General features: G+C 43.6%; 2 protein-coding genes across 3 annotated transcripts; both read right to left on the bottom strand.

Moving 5' to 3' along the window:
- Positions 1–263: 263 nt before the first annotated feature.
- akr1a1b (aldo-keto reductase family 1, member A1b (aldehyde reductase)) lies at positions 264–4768 on the bottom strand. 2 transcript variants are annotated; one of them, XM_048252390.1, is made up of 9 exons: positions 4621–4768; positions 3748–3843; positions 3527–3646; positions 2945–3096; positions 2422–2617; positions 1954–2153; positions 752–824; positions 559–645; positions 264–440 (listed from the first exon to the last, which is right to left on the bottom strand). In XM_048252390.1, the coding sequence occupies exons 2-9, from the start codon at positions 3826–3828 to the stop codon at positions 375–377; spliced, it is 975 nt and encodes a 324-aa protein (XP_048108347.1). In that variant the 5' UTR covers positions 3829–3843; positions 4621–4768; the 3' UTR covers positions 264–374. The 2 variants fall into 2 exon arrangements, with proteins under 2 accessions (XP_048108347.1, XP_048108346.1); XM_048252389.1 differs by lacking the exon at positions 4621–4768 and adding an exon at positions 4483–4566.
- A 14404-nt stretch (positions 4769–19172) lies between these two features.
- Positions 19173–23066, bottom strand: LOC125300211. Its single transcript, XM_048251932.1, has 2 exons — positions 21745–23066; positions 19173–19521 (listed from the first exon to the last, which is right to left on the bottom strand). Exons 1-2 carry the CDS (start codon positions 22950–22952, stop codon positions 19173–19175), a joined length of 1557 nt encoding a protein of 518 aa, XP_048107889.1. The 5' UTR covers positions 22953–23066.
- Positions 23067–23557: the final 491 nt, after the last annotated feature.

Below are 23557 nucleotides of genomic sequence, written 5' to 3'. Positions count from 1 at the left end.
GTCAATTCCTAGTGCTATAGGTAGGGGAATTCACAAAGTGACCAATCAACAACCAAGTCAAAAACACTGTCAAAAACAAAATCACAAACAAATCAATCTTTGTGGGCAAAAAACATCACCAACAGAAAAGCTTTTGAGCATTTCACTGGGGTTATCAAGCAGGCACCTTCCTTCATCTGTATTTTATTGAATTAGGCCCTTAAGAAAGTAGTCTGAACTAACCCAAAAATAGTGCAATAATAACTGAATGCAAAAAAACATGCTGACTGGACAGAGTAAAAACTTTATTTTGTGTAGTACATCTTAAGAAGAAGGGAACCAGGTGGATGGGGTATAGTTTGTTTTCAAGGCACAGCAGCTATCAGCAAAGGATCTCAATATGGGTCATTGAAAGGGTAATGAGGATGTCCTGCATCCCTTGGTACTGGCTTCCCGTCCACCTGAAAGAGAAAAGATTTTCAGCTCAAATGTAGCAAAGAATGGTGGTTCACTAAAGATGCTCTGCATGAAGTAATTCCCAATATTCCTGCCAATGATCTGCAGCTGCATGGAACTTACTGTTATTGTTGGAACAATGTAGCGCCAGTTTCTATTCAGGGCGGTGATACTGCTTATCTCTTCTGCCTCAAGAGTAAAGTCAAACACCTGCCAACAAACATACATATCACTACATTATATTATTCTTAGGTATAGGTCTAAATGGATAATAGTAAAAATATTTACATCACAAAATCAATGTGTGGATATCTACCTGAATATTCTCTTTGATTCGTGATTCAGTCACACTCTTAGGAATAGTGACAACTCCTCTCTGGGTCTGCCATCTAAGAAATTCACACAATGCATTACCATCTCTGTGGATGTGACAGTAGCCCACCCAGCCCAATGGACACCTGTGAACAGCTCTTCCAATACATATTCTTTAACCCTTAGAACCCTAAGCTGTTTTAGGGCATTTTCACTACCTTTATTCATAAGGATTTATTCTGGTCATTGTAAGTGCCACACACACATATTATATATTGTTTTTTTTTCAGCAGAGTCTAGGCTATCCAGATCTGCCATCATTTCATGTACTAGTACTAGCATTGATTTTATTTAGATTTTTAAAGAATTAAATTTTACATACTATTATTAAACTACTACATATTATAAAAATTCTTATATTTTGACCTGTATCTCACCACAGCAAGCTCATAGCTCTACATGCATTTCATGTGTGTGTCGGTCAGACTGTCCTGAAACGGGCAATATAATTGCCATGTTGGAGGGATACTCTGGGGCTGAGCAATTTACAGAAATATGTGGTGTGTGATTTACAGAAATAAATGCCATTTTTTATTTAGCGATGAAAAATGACCATTCTGCACTCCATATCTGTGACACGAACTGATCTGACCTGACTTGACCCAAGTTTGCCTGTTCGCATGTGTGACTATGGTGTATGCACACATGATGATTCTCAACTTTTTACTGCATTGCCATGAACAAAGTAAAGGCAAAAAAGGTGTTTCTTTGTTGAACAAATTGGGATGCAATGTGAGCCTTGAATTGGATGCCATGCAGGAATTTGCTAGGATCTCAAAACCGGATTATGTGTTGCCATAGAGAAACACACGATAACGTTGGATTATAAACATGCTTCGCGAGTAATTCAAACGAGAGTAATGGGTGCGCAGGTGAACGCAGAGAAGTATAGACTGTAAATATGATGCAATTTGATTTAATTTCATGATTTTTTTTTTTTTCATACTTGATCGTACATACAAGTGTGTAGTCTCTTTGGAAAGCCCCACTTCTTCTCTGTCATGCAATAAAGGTTTTATCTCGTTGCGATGAACAGTCGCGGAGCAATGTAACAAGGAAGAAAGGGTGTGTTTTTAGACACACTTTGCGTCAATTGGGTTCTAAGGGTTAAGGCAAATGCTAAGAAGTTTGCATTTGCAGGCCTACCTTAGAATGATTTGTGCAGGTGTTTTGTTGTATTTCTTGGCTAAAGAGGCAATAGCAGGTTCCTCCAGCAGCACAGGTTCATCTGGGTGTTTCCAGGCTCGATCAGGTGACCCCAGGGGGCTGTAAGCAGTCATCACTAAACCCCTGTCCTTGCAATGGGTAAGCAGTTCCACCTGTGCCAAGTACGGGTGGCCCTCCACCTGAAGTAGACACAGTCAGAGAACATCACATCACACTAAATGAGTCGGCTGATGGTATAATCAAATCAGACTCACAGCAAAGTGATATGTGTGCTTGCTGAGAGATGAACTCCCGAACACTGATATTATTATTCTATTCTTTGTACATGGCGAGCTACTTAAGAAATTAAGGAGTTGAGTTTTGTCATAGAGGAAAAAGAGGAAAAGGAGTATAATAGAGAGAACAAAACAAAGAATAAATGGTTCACTTCACATTATGAAATCTCACCTGAAGCACAGTGGGTTTAATGCTGGCCACAGAAAGGACGTCATCAATCTGGCAGCTGTTGAAGTTAGAGAGTCCGATAGCTCTCACCAGACCTTTTCCTACCAGTTTCTCCATGGCAGCCCATGTAAGCTTATAGTCTATGTCATCATAGAGAATGGTGCCATCCTCCCTCTTAGGAAATGGTGTATCCCCCTGTCTGATCAGAGACAAAGTATGCATATTCAGTATTAGAATATCCTGTCGAAATTCCCCAAGATAATTAACAAGACAGGTGAACCATTTTCAATTTCACCTGTGGTCTGAATGTTAATGGGTCAATAACATTTCCAACATCAAATACACAGCACATGAAAACATTCAGTCTTTCTCCTTTGGTCTCTTCCAGATAAAATCTAAACATGCTAAATTAGACTGATTAGAGCTTTAAAGGCTGATGTAAAATGGTTTATTCATCGAGAAATATTTCCTAGTCAGTCATGGAAAGAAAAAGCACCAGTGTGTGACCCTCTCTGAAGTGACTCACTGGAAGGCATAGGGCCAGTGGATGAGATAGAGGTCCAGATACTCCAACCTCAGGTCCTTCAGGGTTTTCAACAGAGATGGCTCCACATCTTCAGGGTGGTGGCGTGTGTTCCACAGCTTGGATGTGATGAACACGTCTTCCCTCCTCAGGCCCTATGGTATGATGGCAGAGAAGGACACTCAAATCAGCCCTGCCTTTTCATATACTGTAGTGTTGAAACATGTAACTATAAAAACACATAGACCTACTTTTAGTGATAAAACATTGCAAGTGAATGTTTGGATGATGGTATCACAATTACACAATCATTGAATCTCCTAAATATTTGTTTTTAAATATCATGTCAAAACCAGCAAACTGCTCCTTTAAAATAGGATGGTGTCACTTGTTTTAATGGAAACTGGGAACACCTTAGTTGGAAACACCTTACAGTACATATGTGTTGATTTTCAATTACTGTTAGCAGCAATAGGTTGTGTTGGACACTTCTAAGCATGACAACAATTTATACAAAAAACGCCACATTTCGTTAAGATAAGAGTTAAGGTGCTAGTTAAATCAAAATTAATTATGCTAACTCACTTTGTCAGGTCCAAGGGCCTCTTGCAAAGCTTCTCCGATCTCTGACTCATTACCATAGATTGCAGCACAGTCAATATGCCGATAACCAGACTGCAAAGCCCAGATTACTGCTTGCTTCACCTAGAACAATAATTAAATAAAACATACATATAACCCGTCATGCCTTTTAAGGTATTGGTTGTAAAGAGGGATGGTCTTTCAAAAGTAGTTTGATGACCCACCTTTCCCGGTTCACTCTTCCATGTCCCAAGTCCCAAGAGGGGCATCTTCCTTCCTGTGTTCAAAACTGCAAAGTCGTTCATCCTGGCCTGGTGAACCTGAAAGTACATGAGCAAAATAACACTGGTATACTGTAGTCTGATTTAATTTAAGTTGATGACATTTTCCTACTGCCAGTGCAAGGATATTAACAAGAGACTGGTATAGCTTGAGGCCAAGCTTGTACCAACTGACTCATAGTATTGTTGTAGGAAGACTGCACCTCCCATTCTCGGTCAAGAAAAGGGGAAGACTAGATTCAGTCAGCTGATCCCGAAGTGTCTGCCAACAGAGGCAGACATATAGGTTTATGCAGACAATGCAGTTTTTTCTCAAAGCTTTACTTTTGCCTGACTCCCCAATAACTATTGTGAATTCGCTTCAAACACACAATGTAGAAATGTGACAGTATCTGCGTCAAACCTAGAGCTTTTAACCTGTAAAGTTAACAATAAAAACACCAATCTGATGCCTTGGTATTAGCCTACCCTAATCTGACATTTTGCGAGACATAGAATATGAGCGTGGAAAAACACAAAATTGCCTGGATCTTGCGGTTCACGTATTCGGTTTTTGTCATGACAGCTAACGTAGTAAATCAACCAACTTGTGTCACTCTGCCAACTGGCCAGACAGTTCAAAATGGTCAGGTGTGTTGTCACTTCTGTACGATCAGTGTAAAATAGCAGTTAACTTACCAGTCTTTGACAGGGAAACTTATATGCACGGACAAAAGAAAAACGAGTGCATACAAATATATGCTGCATTTTGATTAGCTCCAATCTGATAGACTAGCCAGTTGATCCGAACAATTACTTTAAATAATTTATACTTACAGCTCTGGCAAAAGAAAATGATCACACGCGTACGTCTCAGTCCAGCTGTGTGTTTTTTGGAAATATTTGATTCATTTTTGTGCACTACATTTTCCGGATATTTCCGCTTCCGGTCTTGTGATTCCTCCCTCTTGTCCTGAACATAGACAGTAAAAGAAAGGCTCTGATGTCGCTACCCGATGTGAGTCACGCATGCTCAGATTGATAGGTTTTACGGCACAACGCCAAGGGATCCGACTGAAATCCATAAAATAATTAACTTTTCTGTTTCAAAAACGTTTTAGCTATCTAAGATTGTTTGATTGCAAACGTTAGCAAACGCCATTCAAGTGACAGCCTTTGTTGTGCTTGATTGCTTACTTACTTACCAGCAGTGAACAAACTTCGTTATAGGTCAATTTTTATTGATATTACAGAAGTCTCTCGCTAGCAGGCTACTTCAGCCTCTAATCTGGAACTGACATTAGAGATCATGCCGTGAAAATGTGATGCCTTACGCTAAATAATACATTACTGCTGTGTAGGCTAAGGGAGAACTGCCACTCTCGGAGAACTTCCGCTTTCTGAACTGGTTGCAGTTCCTTCTGTGGTTCCACATGAGGGCGCTCGTCCACGAGTGCAGAATGAATGGAGGTCTATGGAGCTGTACCCCTCAAAATCCACTTTTCTCGGGATATAATTTTTTAAAAGTAATTTGAGTATTGTATTCGAAAGGGGAGTCAAAGAAAATACACTTGGTTGAGTATTATATTTTTTAAAGTAATTTAATTGTTCTAAAAAGCCTTTCAAATGTGTCAATGACGTCATTCATTAGCACAATGCTAGCGTGTTATGTGCAACAACGACCCAACCTTTAAGAAATCAAAAGGACATAAGTACTCGTTCATTCAACTTTTGACCTATAACCCATGTTGAAGTTATACAAACTACAATCAAATCTGAGATTTGTCAACGACAATCAGGTGAAAGAGACAAATTTAGCCGTCTAGCTCCATTGACTCCCATTCATTCTGCACTCATGGCGATCGCCCCTAATGGAAATCTGGTGGTACTGCAACCAAAATTCGGTACAATGGGACTTAATACGGAGTGGCCAGGCTCTTCGTAGACGGGCTCTGGAATGTCTAATAAGGGGAGAACCTTCACTCTCAGAACTCTTCCGGTGTGGTACTGCATCTAGGGGTGCTCGCGGGCGAGTCCAGAATGAATGGAGGTCTATGGAGCTGTACCCCTCAAAATCCACTTTCCTCGGGATATAATTTTTTTTCAAGAAATTTGAATATTGTATTCGAAAGGGGAGGCAAAGACAATACACTTGGTTGAGTATTATATTTTTTAAAGACACTTAATTCTTCTAAAAAGCCTTTCAAACGTGTCAATGACGTCATTCATTAGCATGATCATAGCATAGCATAGCATCAATGCTAGCGTGTTATGGGCAACAACGACCCAACTTGTAAGAAAACTAAAGGACATGACTCCCGGATTATTTCACTTTTGATTGATAATCCATATCCATTTTGCGAAAAATAAAATAAAATCTGAGGGTTTCAGTTGTTAAATAGGTGAAAACAATAAATGTAGCCATGTAGCTCCATAGGACCCCATGTATTTTGGACTCGCCCGCGATCGCCATCTAGGTGAACTCTGGTGAACTGCAGCCAAATTCGGTTTATATGGGATTAATAGAGAGTGGGGAGGCTCTCCGTAGACGGGCTCTGATTGTATACTCAAAGATTGTTAAAGCGGAGCAAGATATTTCATCAGGAGCCACTTCCGGGAACCCGGATCACACGAAGGGGGGTCATAATCCTCCTTTATGCAGAGCAGAGGCAGCGACTGCTCCATTGAAGTCTATGGGCATAGCTCAGAATTTTACCACATATGCTAAGGTCTTGGTTCTATAGAGTTAGGAATGTGAATTTCAGGCACGTTTTCATGATCCTCAAACCCTTCTGAACATTTCAGGTACATTTTTAGCATTTTTGAGCATTCCAGTCTGGAGAAAATCGACTTTATATCAGGTGTGCGCCGGTTATTTATGCCGCTGCTGTTGGCCGGTTGCAATGTACGCTCATCAATACGTCATCGACACGCCTCTTTATGCAGACAGGATTCGATCCCCATTTTGCGCCCATAGACATGAACTACGACGAAGTATCTTGCTCCGCCTTAACGATCTTTGGTATACTGTCAGAGAATGTCTAACAAGGGGAGAACTGCCACTCTCGGAAAACTTCCGGAACTGGTTCCGGAACTTCTGAACTGGTTGCAGTTCCTCCTGTGGTTCCACATGAGGACGCTCATCCACGAGTGCAGAATGCATGGTGGTCTATGGAGCTGTACCCCTCAAAATCCACTTTTCTCGGGTTATAATTTTTTTTCAAGTAATTTGAATATTGTATTCGAAAGGGAGGTAAAGAAAATACACTGAGTATTACAGTTTTTAAAGTCACTTAATTGTTCTAAAAAGCCTTTCAAACGTGTCAATGACGTCATTCATTAGCACAATGCTAGCGTGTTATGGGCAACAACGACTCAACCTGTAAGAAATCAAAAGGACATAAGTACTCGTTCATTTAACTTTTGACCTATAACCCATGTTGAAGATACAAACTACAATCAAATCTGAGATTTGTCAATGACAATCAGGTGAAAGAGACAAATTTAGCCGTCTAGCTCCATTGACTCCCATTCATTCTGCACTCATGGTGATCGCCCCCAGTGGAACTCTGGTGGAACTGCAACCAAAATTCGGTACAATGGGACTTAATACGGAGTGGCCAGGCTCTCCGTAGGCGGGCTCTGTCTGATACTGTGGTAGATATCTTACGCGATTCCCCAGCGAACATTTGTGCAATCCAGTTGATGTGTAAATCAGTGCATGGCCACGAGACAGAGACGCAGGCTATGAAAATGAACGCCCCTGACGCCCCTGACCCACTAGCATGCGATGCAAATTCCCCAAATCGAGACGCTACCCTCCATGAAGACGCTTATGATGGGCGTTTCCTTTTGTAGATGTGTGGAAACGGCAGGGCAAGAGCTGGGGCCTGGGGGGTATTCCAGAAAGCAGGTTTACTGGCTTAACTGGGTTAACCCAGAGTTAGCGGTAAACCTGGGATTTCAGTTCCAGAAAGCTCAAAAATGATCAGGCTATGTAAGTAACTATGTAACATAGGCTCTGAACTGAACTGGGTATGTAAACCCAGAGTAAACTGTAAACCTGGGATTTCAGTTTCAGAAAGCTCAAAAATGATCAGGCTATGTAAATAACTATGGTAACATAGGCTCTGAACCTAACCTGGTAGGGGGTAGGTTTTGTTCAGGTTATGTTCAATTATGTTTGGTTATTTCAGTGCATGTTCAATCAGGCCACTATTTTTACACTTGTCACACAATGGCGTTTCATTTTGACGAAGGTCCGATTGACAAAGAAGCACAAAATCATGTAATATTCATCCGTGCAATTTACCGTGAGAGGGCGATAAGACACCAAGGTTTGGAGTTTGATATTCGGATATTCGACAGATATTCAATTTTTTTTAATGCAGCCGGTTTCACCCCGTGTTTGCAGACAATGTACAAACAGATGACCTGTCTACTTGCTCCCAGCCAACCTACTTAGGGTCCGTCTATAAAGTACCTTCTGAATTACCTTCATAGTCTTTTGTCAATAGCTTTGACATCATGTGACCTATGACTCCAAACCAATGCAGAATAGTTATTTTATATGGGACTCATCAGACACACATTTTTTATAGCGACTGTATGCACGCTGTATTTTACATGAATTTTTTTAAGAAAATACATTATTTCATAGAAAGAAACAGACTCCTTTTTTTCAATACCTCCCAGGCCATGTGACCTAGTGACTCCAAACCCATGCAGAATAGTTATCCTATATGGGACTCATCAGACACACCTCTCTTTATAGCGACTGTATACACGCTGTATTTTATATGAATATTTTAAAGAAAATACATTATTTCCCATAAGGAATTGTCTCCTTTTTTTTCAATACCTCCCAACTCATGTGACCTAGGGACTCCAAATCAATGCAGAATAGTTATTTTATATGGGACTCATCAGACACACATTTTTTATAGCGACTGTATGCACGCTGTATTTTACATGAATTTTTTTAAGAAAATACATTATTTCATAGAAAGAAACAGACTCCTTTTTTTCAATACCTCCCAGGCCATGTGACCTAGTGACTCCAAACCAATGCAGAATAGTTATCCTATATGAGACTAATAAGACACCCCTCTTCTTATAGTCACTGTATGCACACTGTATTTTATATGAATATTTTAAAGAAAATACATTATTTTCCATAAGGAATGGTCTCCTTTTATCAATACCTCCCAAGTCATGTGACCTAGGGACTCCAAACCAATGCAGAATAGTTACCCTATATGGGACTCATCAGACACACCTCTTTTTATAGTCACTGTATGCACACTGTATTTTATATGAATATTTGTTTAAAAATACATTATTTGCTATCAGGAATGGTCTCCTTTTTTCAATACCTCGCAAGCCATGTGACCTAGTGACTCCAAACCAATGTAGAATAGTTATCCTAAATGAGACTAAAAAGACACACCTCTTCTTATAGTCACTGTATGCACACTGTATTTTATACTAATATTTTTAAAGAAAATACATTATTTGCCATCAGGAATGGTCTCCTTTTTTCAATACCTCGCAAGCCATGTGACCTAGTGACTCCAAACCAATGCAGAATAGATTTTCTATATGAGACTAATAAGACACACCTCTTCTTATAGCCACTGTGTGCACACTGTATTTTATATGAATATTTTAAGAAAATACATTATTTCCTATAAGAAACTGTCTCCTTTTTTCAATACCTCCCAAGTCATGTGACCTAGTGACTCCAAACCAATGCAGAATAGTTACCCTATATAGGACTCATCAGACACACCTATTTGTATAGCTACTGTATGCACACTGTATTTTATATGAATATTTTAAAGAAAATACATTATTTGCCATCAGGAATGGTCTCCTTTTTTTTTCAATACCTCGCCATGTTTTTTTAAGCCATGTGACCTAATGACTCCAAACCAATGCAGAATAGTTATCCTATATGAGACTAATAAGACACACCTCTTCTTATAGTCATTGTATGAATTGTATGTTCAATACCCCCCAGGGAAGTGACGTAGGGACACCAAACCAATGCAGAATATCCTTTATGGGACTAATCAGACTCACCTCAAATTATTCTATAAATAACATTCTATAAATATTCTGGTTTTTTTCTCAATACCTTCCATATTCCAATAGTAGATGGCAAATATTTTTTCATATTGAGGTGTGTCTGATAAGTACCCCATAGCAGAACAGTTCTGTATTGATCTGTGTTGTCTAGGACCTCTCATATGGCAGCTATTGAGCAAAAAGCTGTTTTCCATAGGAAATAAATGTGATTCTTTAAAAAAATTTAACTATAATAGTTCATGCAAAATATTATTTCACATTGACGTGTGTCTGATTAGTATCACATAGCAGAACAGTTCTATGTTGATCTGTGATGTCTAGGACCCAGTATATTGAAGGTATTGAGCACAAAGCAGCTTCCATAGGAAACAAATTGGTTTTCTTTAAGAAATTAATATAAAATAGTATGTGCAAAAAGCATATTAATTTGAGGTGTCTGATTAGTCCCATATAGGCTATTCTGCATTGGTTTGGAATAATGGGATACTTATTCTATATTGGTTTGGAGTCCCTAGGTCACACGGCTTATTGAAAAAAGGAGACCATTCATGATGGCAAATAATGTATTTTCTTTAAAATATTCATATAAAATACAGTGTGCATACAGTGACTAAAAAGAGGTGTGTCTTATTAGTCCCATATAGGATAACTATTCTGCATTGGTTTGGAGTCACTAGGTCATATGTCATGGGAGGTATTGAAAAAAAGGAGACTGTTTCTTATATAAAATAATGTATTTTCTTTTAAAAATTCATATAAAATACCGTGTGCACATAGTCGCTATAAAAAGAGGTGTGTCTGATGAGTCCCATATAGGATAACTATTCTGCATTGGTTTGGAGTCACTAGGTCACATGATGTCAAAGCTATTGACAAAAAAGACTATGAAGGTAATTCAGAAGGTACTTTATAGACGGTCCCTAAGTAGGTCGGCTGGGAGCAAGTAGACAGGTCATCTGTTTGTACATTGTCTGCAAACACGGGGTGAAACCGGCCGCATTAAAAAAAAAAAGAATATACGTACAATATCCGAATATCAAATATCAAACTAACTTCACCTCGGTCGATAAGACCACGACATCACATGAAAGCCTATCCATTCTTTTCCAAACTAGTGTTTCAAGAGCGCTAGAGTTTTTCAGCTGAATCCTAAACATAGGCTACTTGAAAAGCATTCTCCATCCCTACATTACGCATGGTGGATTAGAATAGAATAAAATAAATATTTAATGTAGCTAGCCTACACCTTAGTGGACATTTGTGTTTGGCTTACCAGACAGATGGACAAACAACATCTCAGACACATTGAAGATATAATTAAAACAAGTACAGTACAAAAAAGAGCAAACATAGCCTATAGAAAATTAATAAATAAGATTAAATATAGCTGTACAGCTCAGCCGGGTAGGCTATGCATGTTGTCACTAAGTTTGGTTAATAATGCTGATGGCATTTGGGATAAAATATTTTTTTAATAGGCTACACACGCTCTCCGACTGGGAGTTTTTGTAGTGTTGGAGACGCAGAGCATATCGGCAAGCTGTCAGTCTGTGCATAAAGTTTGCCTTGCGCTAAAGCAGTTCCTGCGCAACTTCATTCGTTTTCCTGGACACAAACCCACGAGGATCATTAAAGTGTAGTTTTACCAACTGGCAGGTCAGCATCACTTATAAAATTTTCCAAATGTGCACCGAAATGTGTCCAATAGGCTACCTACCCATGCCTTCCGACATTCACCCTTCCGATGATGGAGCGCAAAAGTTTAACTTGGCCCACAGCTCCAGAACCCGCGTTAAAATAAAAAAATACATTTGGGATTCTCAAAGAATTCTATGGCCCGCTCAATCTGTGACAAGTGATAGCAATAATTTTACGGTTAAAATTAATAATAATTTAATTGCCATGTGGCCCTTCTTGGTTTAAAACAAAGACACCCTCCCCTCCCCCAGTGGAATGCTAATGTAGTGGTTCAAGGGCTATCAGGTATACAGGACAAAGGATGTTACCTTGATATAATGTATCCATGTGTCATGAAATGTAAATGTATTCATGTCTGGTATCATTGTGATAGTCTCAGTACAAGGATTGTGATCGTGAGAATGTTAGGAACATTCTATAAGTGATATTTCTGATATACAAGATATCTCTCCTCATGCTACTCAGATAGGTGTGAAGTGGGTGTGAGTAGGTGTGTCTGATGCCAACTGGAGAACCAATCATATGGGCTTGTTTTGGCGCCATTTTCTTCTTTGTTTAAAGCATTTAAAAGTAACTAAACTGCAATGTTTGTCAGATTTGGATTTAGACTTGGACTTAGACTATGGAGAACTGAGAGAGAGAGGGTGATCCAACAGAGGCCATGGCCTTGTACCATGGCCTGGGCTAGGCCTAAATAGACCATAGACCATTTTTTGTACCCTCTCTATAAGAATAAACTTGATTCCTGAGTTTTTCCTGAAGTTTGCCAGTCTAAGATTAATATTAAGTAATTATTCACCACAATTACTTTCACAAGGTAGGCTAGTTTAAGAAAGCATCATTCAAAGCAGTCAATAGGCCTACACGTGATGTCCAGTGAATAATTTAATTGTGCTTTTGACATTAAATAGGCTATCTTAAACATAATGCATTTACGGTCAGTTAGGCTATTCTCTGCCAAGCACGGTCTGGGGAGGGCGCTTAAGTATTACTCTTTTTTTTGTTATTACAGTTCTCTCCTCGTAAAGCCGACTACTCATACTCTGAAAAATACGGTGCTCTTTTGTTTAGCGGGTTTCACTCGTGGTTTTCGACTCTCAATAGATGATGCCTTTATAAGTTCGCCGAACGCGCACAACTCTAGGTTATCTAACACAGGGTTGATTGAACTAACTGGTAACCGGTGTTTTGGAACCGACAGCTCGGGTTTAGTCGCCACAGGTTCAGACAATCCAGAGGTTAAGTTTTATCTCAGTGTTTGTTAAACCTCCTTTCTGGAATAAACCTCTGGTCGGAGCAGGTTTGAGATGCAGCGTAAATTGCCATGGCAGCATATCTCGGTTAAAACCTATCCACCTTTAAGTAGTGGGTTAATCGGGGAAGTTCACGCCCACACGTGATCAAGTTACTCTCGAAGTTACCCAGATAAGCCAGTAACCCCGCTTCGTAGTACAGGCACCTGGGGGGTATTCCAGAAAGCAGGTTTACTGGCTTAACCTGGTATGTTAACCCAGAGTTAGCGGTAAACCTGGGATTTCAGTTCCAGAACGCTCAAATATGATCAGGCTATGTAAGTAACTATGGTAACATAGGCTCTGAACTTAACCTGGTAGGGGGTGGGTTTTGTTCAGGTTATGTTCAAATATGTTCGGTTATTTCAGTGCATGTTCAACCAGGCCGCTATTTTTACACTTGTCACACAATGGCATTTCATTTTGACGAAGGTCCGATTGACAAAGAAGCACAAAATCCTGTAGGCTAATATTCATCCGTGCAATTCACCGTGAGAGGGCGATAAGACCACAACATCACATGATAGCCTATCCATTCTTTTCCAAACAAGTTTTTCAAGAGCGCTAGAGTTTTTCAGCTGAATCCTAAATATAGGCTACTTGAAAAGCATTCTCCATCCCTACATTACGCATGGTGGATTAGAATAGAATACAATAAATCTTTAATGTAGGCTAGCTAGCCTACACCATAGTGGACATTTGTCTTTGGCTCACCAGACAGATATAGATATAATTAAAACAAGTACAGTACAAAAAAGGGAAAACATATAGAAAATTAATAAATAAGTTTAAATATAGACTAGGCTACATAACTGCTCAGCCGGGTATGCGTGTTGTCACTAAGTTTGGTTAAGAATGCTGATGGCATTTGGGATAAAATAGTTTTTTAATAGGCTACACACGTCGCTCCGACTGGGAGTTTTTGTAGTGTTGGAGACGCAGAGCATATCGGCAAGCTGTCAGTCGGTGCGTAAAGTTTCGGTCGGTGCGTAAAGTTTCTTCATAAGTTCTATCCATTATGACAGTCTCGTGATGCTGGCTGTAGCGTGCGTCGGTCCTTTGACCCCCTTCTCGTAAAAAATTATTTGTATTTCTCCGGCTGTTGCAATTGATATCAGTGCTCAGTAAACAGCACAACAGACAGACAGCAAACAGTTAGAAAAAGTCACGCAATTGGCTTCTTAAGTGATCGCGTGCGATTGCACTGACTATACGCTACCGGACACAGGTAAAATTAACGGGAGTCGCCGTTGGTCACTTCATGAAGCAGGATTTGAACCTGCGACGCTGGCACAATGCTTCAAGTGCTTTGCACACAACGTCCCAGTCCATTGTGCTTTCGGGGCTGTTTAACATCGTGCTCAGTATTCTATCCATTATGACAGTCTCGTGACACTGGCTGTAGCGTGCGTCGATCAAAGCCCCTTCTCGTAAAAAAATATTTTTATTTCTCCGGCTGTTGCAATTGATATCAGTGGTTAATATGAGTGCCCTCAGTAAACAGCACAACAGACAAACAGCAAACAGTTAGAAAAAGTCACGCAATTGGCTTCTTAAGAGATTGCGTGCGATTGCACTTACTATAGGCCTACGCTACCGGACACCGGTAAAATTAACGGAGTCGCCGTTGGTCACGCCATGAAGCAGGATTTGAACCTGCGGCGGCTGGCACAATGCTTCAAGTGCTTTGCACAGAAACGTCCAGTCCATTATGCTACGGGAGCGCTGTTTAACGTCGTGCTCAGTATTCTATCCATTATGACAGTCTCGTGACACTGGCTGTAGCGTGCGTCGGTCAAAAGCCCCCCTTCTAGTAAAAAATGATTTTTATTTCACCGGGTGTTGCAATTGATATCAGTGGTTAATATGAGTGCCCTCAGTAAACAGCACAATAGACAGACAGCAAACAGTTAGCAAAAGTCACGCAATTGGCTTCTTAAGAGATCGCGTGCGATTGCACTGACTATACGCTACCGGACACCGGTAAAATTAACGGGAGTCGCCGTTGGTCACGTCATGAAGCAGGATTTGAACCTGCGACGCTGGCACAATGCTTCAAGTGCTTTGCACAGAAACGTCCAGTCCATTGTGCTACGGGAGCGCTGTTTAACGTCGTGCTCAGTATTCTATCCATTATGACAGTCTCGTGACACTGGCTGTAGCGTGCATCGGTCAAAGGCCGCCCTTCTAGTAAAAAATGATCTTTATTTCTCCGACTGTTGCAATTGATATCAGTGGTTAATATGAGTGCCCTCAGTAAACAGGACAATAGACAGACAGCAAACAGTTAGAAAAAGTCACGCAATTGGCTTCTTAAGAGATTGCGTGCGATTGCACTTACTATAGGCCTACGCTACCGGACACCGGTAAAATTAACGGGAGTCGCCGTTGGTCACGTCATGAAGCAGGATTTGAACCTGCGACGCTGGCACAATGCTTCAAGTGCTTTGCACAGAAACGTCCAGTCCATTGTGCTCACGGGAGCTGTTTAACGTCGTGCTCAGTATTCTATCCATTATGACAGTCTCGTGACACTGGCTGTAGCGTGCGTCGGTCAAAGGCCCTCCTTCTCGTAAAAAATGATCTTTATTTCTCCGACTGTTGCAATTGATATCAGTGGTTAATATGAGTGCCCTCAGTAAACAGCACAACAGACAGACAGCAAACAGTTAGAAAAAGTCACGCAATTGGCTTCTTAAGAGATCGCGTGCGATTGCACTGACTATACGCTACCGGACACCGGTAAAATTAACGGGAGTCGCCGTTGGTCACGTCATGAAGCAGGATTTGAACCTGCGACGCTGGCACAATGCTTCAAGTGCTTTGCACAGAAACGTCCAGTCCATTGTGCTACGGGAGCGCTGTTTACCGTCGTGCTCAGTATTCTATCATTATGACAGTCTCGTGACACTGGCTGTAGCGTGCATTGGTCAAAGGCCGCCCTTCTAGTAAAAAATGATTTTTATTTCACCGGCTGTTGCAATTGATATCAGTGGTTAATATGAGTGCCCTCAGTAAACAGCACAATAGACAGACAGCAAACAGTTAGAAAAAGTCACGCAATTGGCTTCTTAAGAGATCGCGCGAGTCCCCCCCCCCAGCACGCACGCACGCACGCAAGCCCTCCCTCGCGTTTGCATTGACTACGCTACCGGACACCGGTAAAATGAACGGGAGTCGGCGGTCACGTCGTGAAGCAGGATTAGAACCTGCGACGCTGACAGAGTGCTTCAAGTGCTTTGCAAAGCGACGTCCAGTCCATTGTGCTAAGGGAGCGCTGTTTAACGTCATGCTCAGTATTCTATCCATTATGACAGTCTCGTGACACTGGCTGTAGCGTGCGTCGGTCAAAGGCCCCTCTTCTAGTAAAAAATTATTTTTATTTCACCGGGTGTTGCAATTGATATCAGTGGTTAATATGAGTGCCCTCAGTAAACAGCACAATAGACAGACAGCAAACAGTTAGAAAAAGTCACGCAATTGGCTTCTTAAGAGATCGCGTGCGATTGCACTGACTATACGCTACCGGACACCGGTAAAATTAACGGGAGTCGCCGTTGGTCATGTCATGAAGCAGGATTTGAACCTGCGACGCTGGCACAATGCTTCAAGTGCTTTGCACAGAAACGTCCAGTCCATTGTGCTACGGGAGCGCTGTTTAACGTCGTGCTCAGTATTCTATCCATTATGACAGTCTCGTGACACTGGCTGTAGCGTGCGTCGGTCAAAGGCCCCCCTTCTAGTAAAAAATGATTTTTATTTCACCGGCTGTTGCAATTGATATCAGTGGTTAATATGAGTGCCCTCAGTAAACAGCACAATAGACAGACAGCAAACAGTTAGAAAAAGTCACGCAATTGGCTTCTTAAGAGATCGCGGCAGAGTCCCCAGCACGCGCGACGCGACGCGCGCGACGCGCCGCGCACGCATACGCCAAAGCCCTCCCTCGCGTTTGCATTGACTACGCTACCGGACACCGGTAAAATGAACGGGAGTCGGCGGTCACGTCGTGAAGCAGCATTAGAACCTGCGACGCTGACAGAGTGCTTCAAGTGCTTTGCAAAGCGACGTCCAGTCCATTGTGCTAAGGGAGCGCTGTTTAACGTAGTGCTCAGTATTCTATCCATTATGACAGTCTCGTGACGCTGGCTGTAGCGTGCGTCGGTCAAAGGCCCCCCTTCTCGTAAAAAATATTTTTATTTCTCCGGCTGTTGCAATTGATATCAGTGGTTAATATGAGTGCCCTCAGTAAACAGCACAACAGACAGACAGCAAACAGTTAGAAAAAGTCACGCAATTGGCTTCTTAAGAGATCGCGTGCGATTGCACTGACTATATGCTACCGGACACCGGTAAAATTAACGGGAGTCGCCATTGGTCACGTCATGAAGCAGGATTTGAACCTGCGACGCTGGCACAATGCTTCAAGTGCTTTGCACAGAAACGTCCAGTCCATTGTGCTACGGGAGCGCTTTTTAACGTCATGCTCAGTATTCTATCCATTATGACAGTCTCGTGACACTGGCTGTAGCGTGCGTCGGTCAAAGGCCCCCCTTCTCGTAAAAAATGATTTTTATTTCACCGGCTGTTGCAATTGATATCAGTGGTAAATATGAGTGCCCTCAGTAAACAGCACAACAGAAAGACAGCAAACATTTAGAAACAGTCATGCAATTGGCTTCTTAAGAGATCGCGTGCGATTGCACTGACTATAGGCCTACGCTACCGGAGTGAATGTGTGCAAAGTCAGTATAGTGTGAGTTCAGAGTTCGGATGGCCTGGGGATAAAAACTTCTCCTGAGTCTCTCAGTTCTGGCTTTGTGACTACATAGGCGTCTTCTTGATTTCAGCAGTAGGAATAATCCATTGTTAGGATGAGAAGAGTCCTTCAGAATCTTTTGGGCTCTTAGGAGTACTCTTCTGGAATAGAAATCTTGTAGAGCAGGGAGTTGAGTTCTTATAGTACGTTCAGCTGAGCGCACTACTCTCTGCAGAGTATTACAATCTCTAACTGTGGAGTTCCCATACCAGGTGATGATGCTACCAGTTAGAACACTCACTGAATTTCCTTAGCTGACGAAGGAAGTAGAGTCGTTGTCTGGACTTCTTCAGAACATATTGAGTGTTAACAGTCCATGTTAAGTCTTCAGTAATGTGGACACCAAGGTATTTAAAACTTGTGACTCTCTCTACAGGTTGCCCGCTGATCATTAGTGGGGTGTAAGTGTAGTTCTGCTGCTGCCTTCTGTAATCCACTACTATTTCCTTGAGGCTTGAAATATTTTACCTTATGTGTGATGAATCTATATATATGAAAGTTTCACATTTTGAAATAAAGACAGAGAGAACAGAGAGAATAGTAGTGAGGTTTAGTTGATTTCACATCATCATCAGTGTATGTGTAACCAAGGTGCAACTCGTTTTGCTGGGGAGCTATGCTGTGGCTGTTCAACAAACAAGGCTAGCGACCGCGTTATGCAAATCCAATATATTTATTTAATACAATATTTAAAAAAAAGGCACAGTCCATAAGTAGAGAAGGCACCAGTTCACAGGTAGGGGGCTATGCTGCTGGTGGTGGGCGGGCGCACCAATCCGAGGAGCGAGGGGGGAGGGGCAGTGTTCAGCTACACGCACACGCTGATCCAAGGGGGAGGGGCGGCCGATAGTCGAGCGGGCGTCCAGGCAGTCCAAACAATCCAGGCAACCCTTTACGTCACACGCGCAGGCAGTCATGGCAGGAAGGCTTAATGGGCATCTGCACGCGGCAACACTGCAGCTCAGGTTGAGGAATGCGATCACTTAACTTGATGGAGGGCGACCGATGTCGCGCCTCCAGATGATACAGCAAGCAGTGAGTTCGTCCGAGGCAACTTCTAATTCTCGATCAGGAGCAGACACACAGGAAACTTCACGTCCCAATGGATTCTTCTCCACACGCCACCACCGCCGCGGCTATAAACATTGTGCACCAAAACTCTACCCCGCTCTCCCGTGTTGTTTTCCCCTTCCTCCAAATGAGCTTGTCTTTTGTCTGTCACAATGCCGCTTCCCTAATTATCCCCAAATCACCACACCTGTGCCTAGAGAGCCCCGTACCACTCTGTGGCTATCTACAGGTCGCATTACATGCACGACACACACACACACACCCCCAGATTCCTCAGTCGCACCAGACATTGACAGCCCTCACCCGATCACACCGTTACCTCTCATATGCCACATAAATTCACCCGTGACATTCTCCCCCAGAGTGAACGGGTTCTTGTCCCAAGAACCTCCCTTTAGCGTCTATACCTCTCAGGTGGTTTACCCGTTGGCCCTCTCCGAGTGGCGAACCACCGACGGCTGTGGGGCCATTGGGTGAGGCAGACCCAGTTGTGAGGCGGCCGGTCGAAGGGTCTCTGGCTGCTGGGCGGCCGGCTGGGGGACCTCGGGCTGCTGGGCGGCCGGCTGGGGGACCTCGGGCTGCTGGGCGGCCGGCTGGGGGACTGGAGTAGCTGACGTACCAATTATTCCCGGGAAGAATTCCCAGTCGGGAGATGGGATAGTAGCTGTGGTGCTTCGCTCCTCAGTGTCAATAGTGGAGTACAGCAAACAAGGCGCAGTTGGTTCGATGGAGGACGCTGCGCGTGACCGTCCACGCCTTCTGGTCTCACTTTATAAACAGGGTGACCAGGCTGGGTTTGTCCCACTATCACATATGGCTGACTCTCCCATCGATCCTGCAGTTTTCCCTGCCCTTGTCTTTTTCTATTTAGAATTAACACCCGTTCCCCTGGCAAAAAAGGCGCATCCTTGGCAGTCAGGTCATACAATCTCTTATTCTTATCAGCCGCTTTGTTGATATTATCTAAAGCTTTAGCATAGGCATAGGCTAACTGCTGTTGGTGTCGCATTACCCACTCTGCCGTGTCCCCTCCAACAGTGGTGGCCACTGCCCCGAGCGCCATTTCAACAGGTAACCTTACGTGTCGCCCAAACATAAGATATGTCGGTGCGTACCCCGTGGAAGTGTGAATGCTATTGTTGTATGCTTGGGTCAACAACGGCAAATATTCTGTCCACTTAGTCTGTTGGTCTTGCTCTAGAGTGCCCAAAAGATTCAAAAGAGTCTGGTTAAATCTTTCACACCCCCCATTCCCTTGCGGGTGATAGGGGGTAGTGCGGGTTTTTTTGCAACCATACAGGCGACAGAGTTCAGTAAACAATTCCGACTGAAAGTTAGCCCCTTGGTCAGAATGAATTGTCTCTGGACAACCAAACGGTTGGATGACATGCGTCCAAAGAGCCCGCGCCGTTACAAGGGCTGTTTGGTTGGCTGTAGGAACTGCCCAGGCAAACTTGGTAAACAAGTCTGTCATTACTAGTATATTCTGGTAACGGTCAGTTGGTCTACTGAGTGTCAGATAGTCTATTGCCAGAATCTGTAAAGGTGCATGGGGGATAATAGGTACAAGAGGAGCCTTACCTTCTGGCCTTGCCTTTCGCAACACACACCGCGGGCACGTTTGTATCCAGCCCCGCACCGTCTCTTCCATATTGGACCAATAGAAATTCCTCCGAAGGAGGTATAAGGTCCTCTCTAGCCCCTGATGACCCGTATGATAATGGAAAGCCTCCCATAGAGGGTATGCGTGTGCAGAGGGGACGACGATTTGTGTGCAAAATTCGAGGGAATGGGGATCTTGGACCCCCCTACAGATAACACCCTCACGCACCTCCAGCCTACTCCATTGGCTAAAGAGACGTTGCACCTCGGGGCCCAGTTTCTTCCTTCCTTCCCCCTTTGGTAATCTGCCCTCTCCCAGGCTACGGGCGATGATTTGCAAGACTCTGTCTTTCCCTTGCAGCTCTCTCCATCGGCCAGGATCCCACCCTCAACCCTGTGGATGACACAACTCCCCCGCATGCACCCCTACCGCACTAACCAAGAGTTCATCATCTGATATAACAGGGGCCGTACTAGTGGAGGGGACAAGCTGGCTATCCGGCAACCGTGACAGCACATCCGCATTAACATGCTCTTTCCCAGGTCGGTGTGTGATTGTGTAGTCAAAACTGGCCAACTGCGCTACCCACCTTTGCTCCACTGAGCCCAACTTAGCTGAGGGTAAATGCACTAAAGGGCTATTATCAGTCACTACCACAATACGAGCTCCCCAAACAAAATCTTTAAACTTCTCAACGAGGGCCCATTTTAGTGCGAGTAGCTCGAGTTTAAATGAACTGTAGTTTGCATCGTTAGCCCGTGGGGTGGAGGCTTTTACTTCATGCACGCTTATTACGCTGCCCAGGCCATCTTGCTGTTGGGCCAATACCGCTCCCAAGCCATGGTTGCTAGTGTCCGTATACAAGATAAAAGGCAGTTCGAACAGGTGCTTCAAGTAAATGTTGTTTCAGCTGTTGAAACGCTAGCTCACAAACAGGTGTCCAGTGTATAGGAGGTGAAGACCGCCCGCGGCTATGGCTGGTACCCACTAGCAGTGCGTTAAGGGGCTTTGCTATTTTAGCAAAGTCTTTAATAAACCTCCTATAATAGCCAGCAAAACCTAAGAAGGCCCTGACTTGTCGAACGGTTGTAGGGGCTTTCCAGTCTTGCACAACTGCTATCTTTTCAGGGTCTGGTGCTACACCTTTTTGGCTAACAACATGTCCAAGAAATTTTACTTGTCGACGAAAGAGCTGGCATTTATCAAGACGCAATTTGAGCCCATAGTGCCCAATGGCCTGAAAGATTTTCTCAAGATCTTTCAAATGAGTAGCAAAATCCTTCGAGTAACAAATCACATCGTCCAGATACACTAATGCGGATTCAGTTAATTGGTTACCTAGGCAACGTTGCATCAGTCTTTGAAATGTTGCTGGTGCGTTGGTTAACCCAAATGGCATCCTCTCGAACTCAAAGAGTCCGAAAGGCGTGGTAAAGGCGGTTTTCTCACGATCACACTCCTCTACCTCCACCTGCCAGTATCCACTGGCAAGGTCGAGGGTGGAATAGAACTCGGCAGCATTCAAATTAGTCAATGACTCTTCTACCCGGGGCAAGGGGAAAGCATCGCGATGTGTCACACTGTTCAATTTTCTGTAGTCCACACAGAAGCGCCATGCCCCACATTTCTTTCGGACGAGAACAATAGGGGCTGCCCATGGGCTACAGCTTTCCCTAACAACCCCACTCTGTAGCATTCCTTGAAGTAACAAGCGGAGTTCTTTATACAGGGTTGGGGGCACTGGCCTATACCTCTCACGCATCGGAACAGCGCTTCCTGTTGGGATGTGATGTTTTACAACTGTAGTCCTACCGTAGTCCTCAGCATGTTGAGAAAAAAGGTGTTGCCACTTAGTCACAAACTGTTGAAGCTGCTGCTGTTTTGTAGGGTTCAAGCCCTCCCCCTGTAACCCAGTGACCTTGACTTCTGTGACCCCGTCTTGTTGTTCCTGTGCTAACTGCACCACCTGGACCTCAACAACATCCTGACTCACCATTTGTAAGGAAATATCCTCCCCATTTCTGATATCCTCAGGATCGATGGCTGAGATGACAGCCAAACGCTGTAGGCGCTTTAGTGTCACAGGGTGGCGATGCACGTTACGCACCCTCACGGGAACCCTCCCCCGCCGGATAGTACCCACAGTCCTTGCCACCTCAAAGCCCCCAATCTCCCCTGTTGGCTCAATCACGACGGGACAATTCTGTAGGGGGGCGACGTTGTTGACCTTTGCCCACACTAAGGCCTCAGCCTGGGCGGGAATAATGACATTATAATTATACGCCAGTCTGGCTGTACGAGGTTTGGCCCGTTGAACAGTAGTAGCACGGATCCTATTACAATCTGCAAAGGCTATAGCCCATTCCTTGCCCAGGGAATGAAGCGGTGGGGTGTAAGCAGAGGATATTACATTCATCCCTAGGATGGCCTTCCTAACCCCAAGACAATCATCCTTAACAACCACCACCCCCCTAGAGGGCACATTCGTTTCCCCAATCTGAAAGTCCATCATCATATATCCAACATATGGAATGTGCAACCCATTCGCTGCCTGCAGAGTGAGCCATGACAGGTTATCAGTACAGGGTTTTTTCATGCTCCCAAAAAGTTCTTTACAAAGGGTCTCACTAAACAGGGTGACTTGGGATCCTGTGTCTAGCAGGCATTGGACATCCTTCCCATCAGCTTTTACAGTCACTAAAGGGCAAGAACCCGCTACCCAGGCCCTGCTATGAAGTGCACAGGGGTCATGTTGGAAATGCCCCAGCCACTTGACCCCGCAGTGACTGGTGAGCCTAAAAACCCTGCTGGCTGTCTTTGGGGGGGCAGTGCCTACTAATATGTCCAGATTCCCCACACTGATTACAGATGGGCTTGCCTTGGGCATCCCATTGGTACCTGGCATGTGGTGGAGGAGTTTGGGAGCGAGGGGGCAACGGTGCCGGCCTTCGCCATGTGCCATCTGAGTATGCCCGCTCTCTATGTGGTGCCCTAAATGGTGGTGCCTGGTCGTTCCTAAGTTCATCTATCAAAGTCTTAGTCATAACACTCATCTGTTCCCGGACCTCCTTTAAAATTTCGGCCTTAAACGTCTGTTTCCAATCACTAGATGCATCAGAGGGCGTACTCACCGCCAGGCAGGAAGTCGTAGGCCACCCGTCGTTCTGCTCCTCTTCCAGGGCCAGCGCCTCCTTCCACACA

Source organism: Alosa alosa, chromosome 9 (assembly GCF_017589495.1).
Source record: "Alosa alosa isolate M-15738 ecotype Scorff River chromosome 9, AALO_Geno_1.1, whole genome shotgun sequence".
NCBI classification, from domain to species: domain Eukaryota; kingdom Metazoa; phylum Chordata; class Actinopteri; order Clupeiformes; family Clupeidae; genus Alosa; species Alosa alosa.
This window is presented reverse-complemented; position numbering and strand designations above follow the sequence as displayed.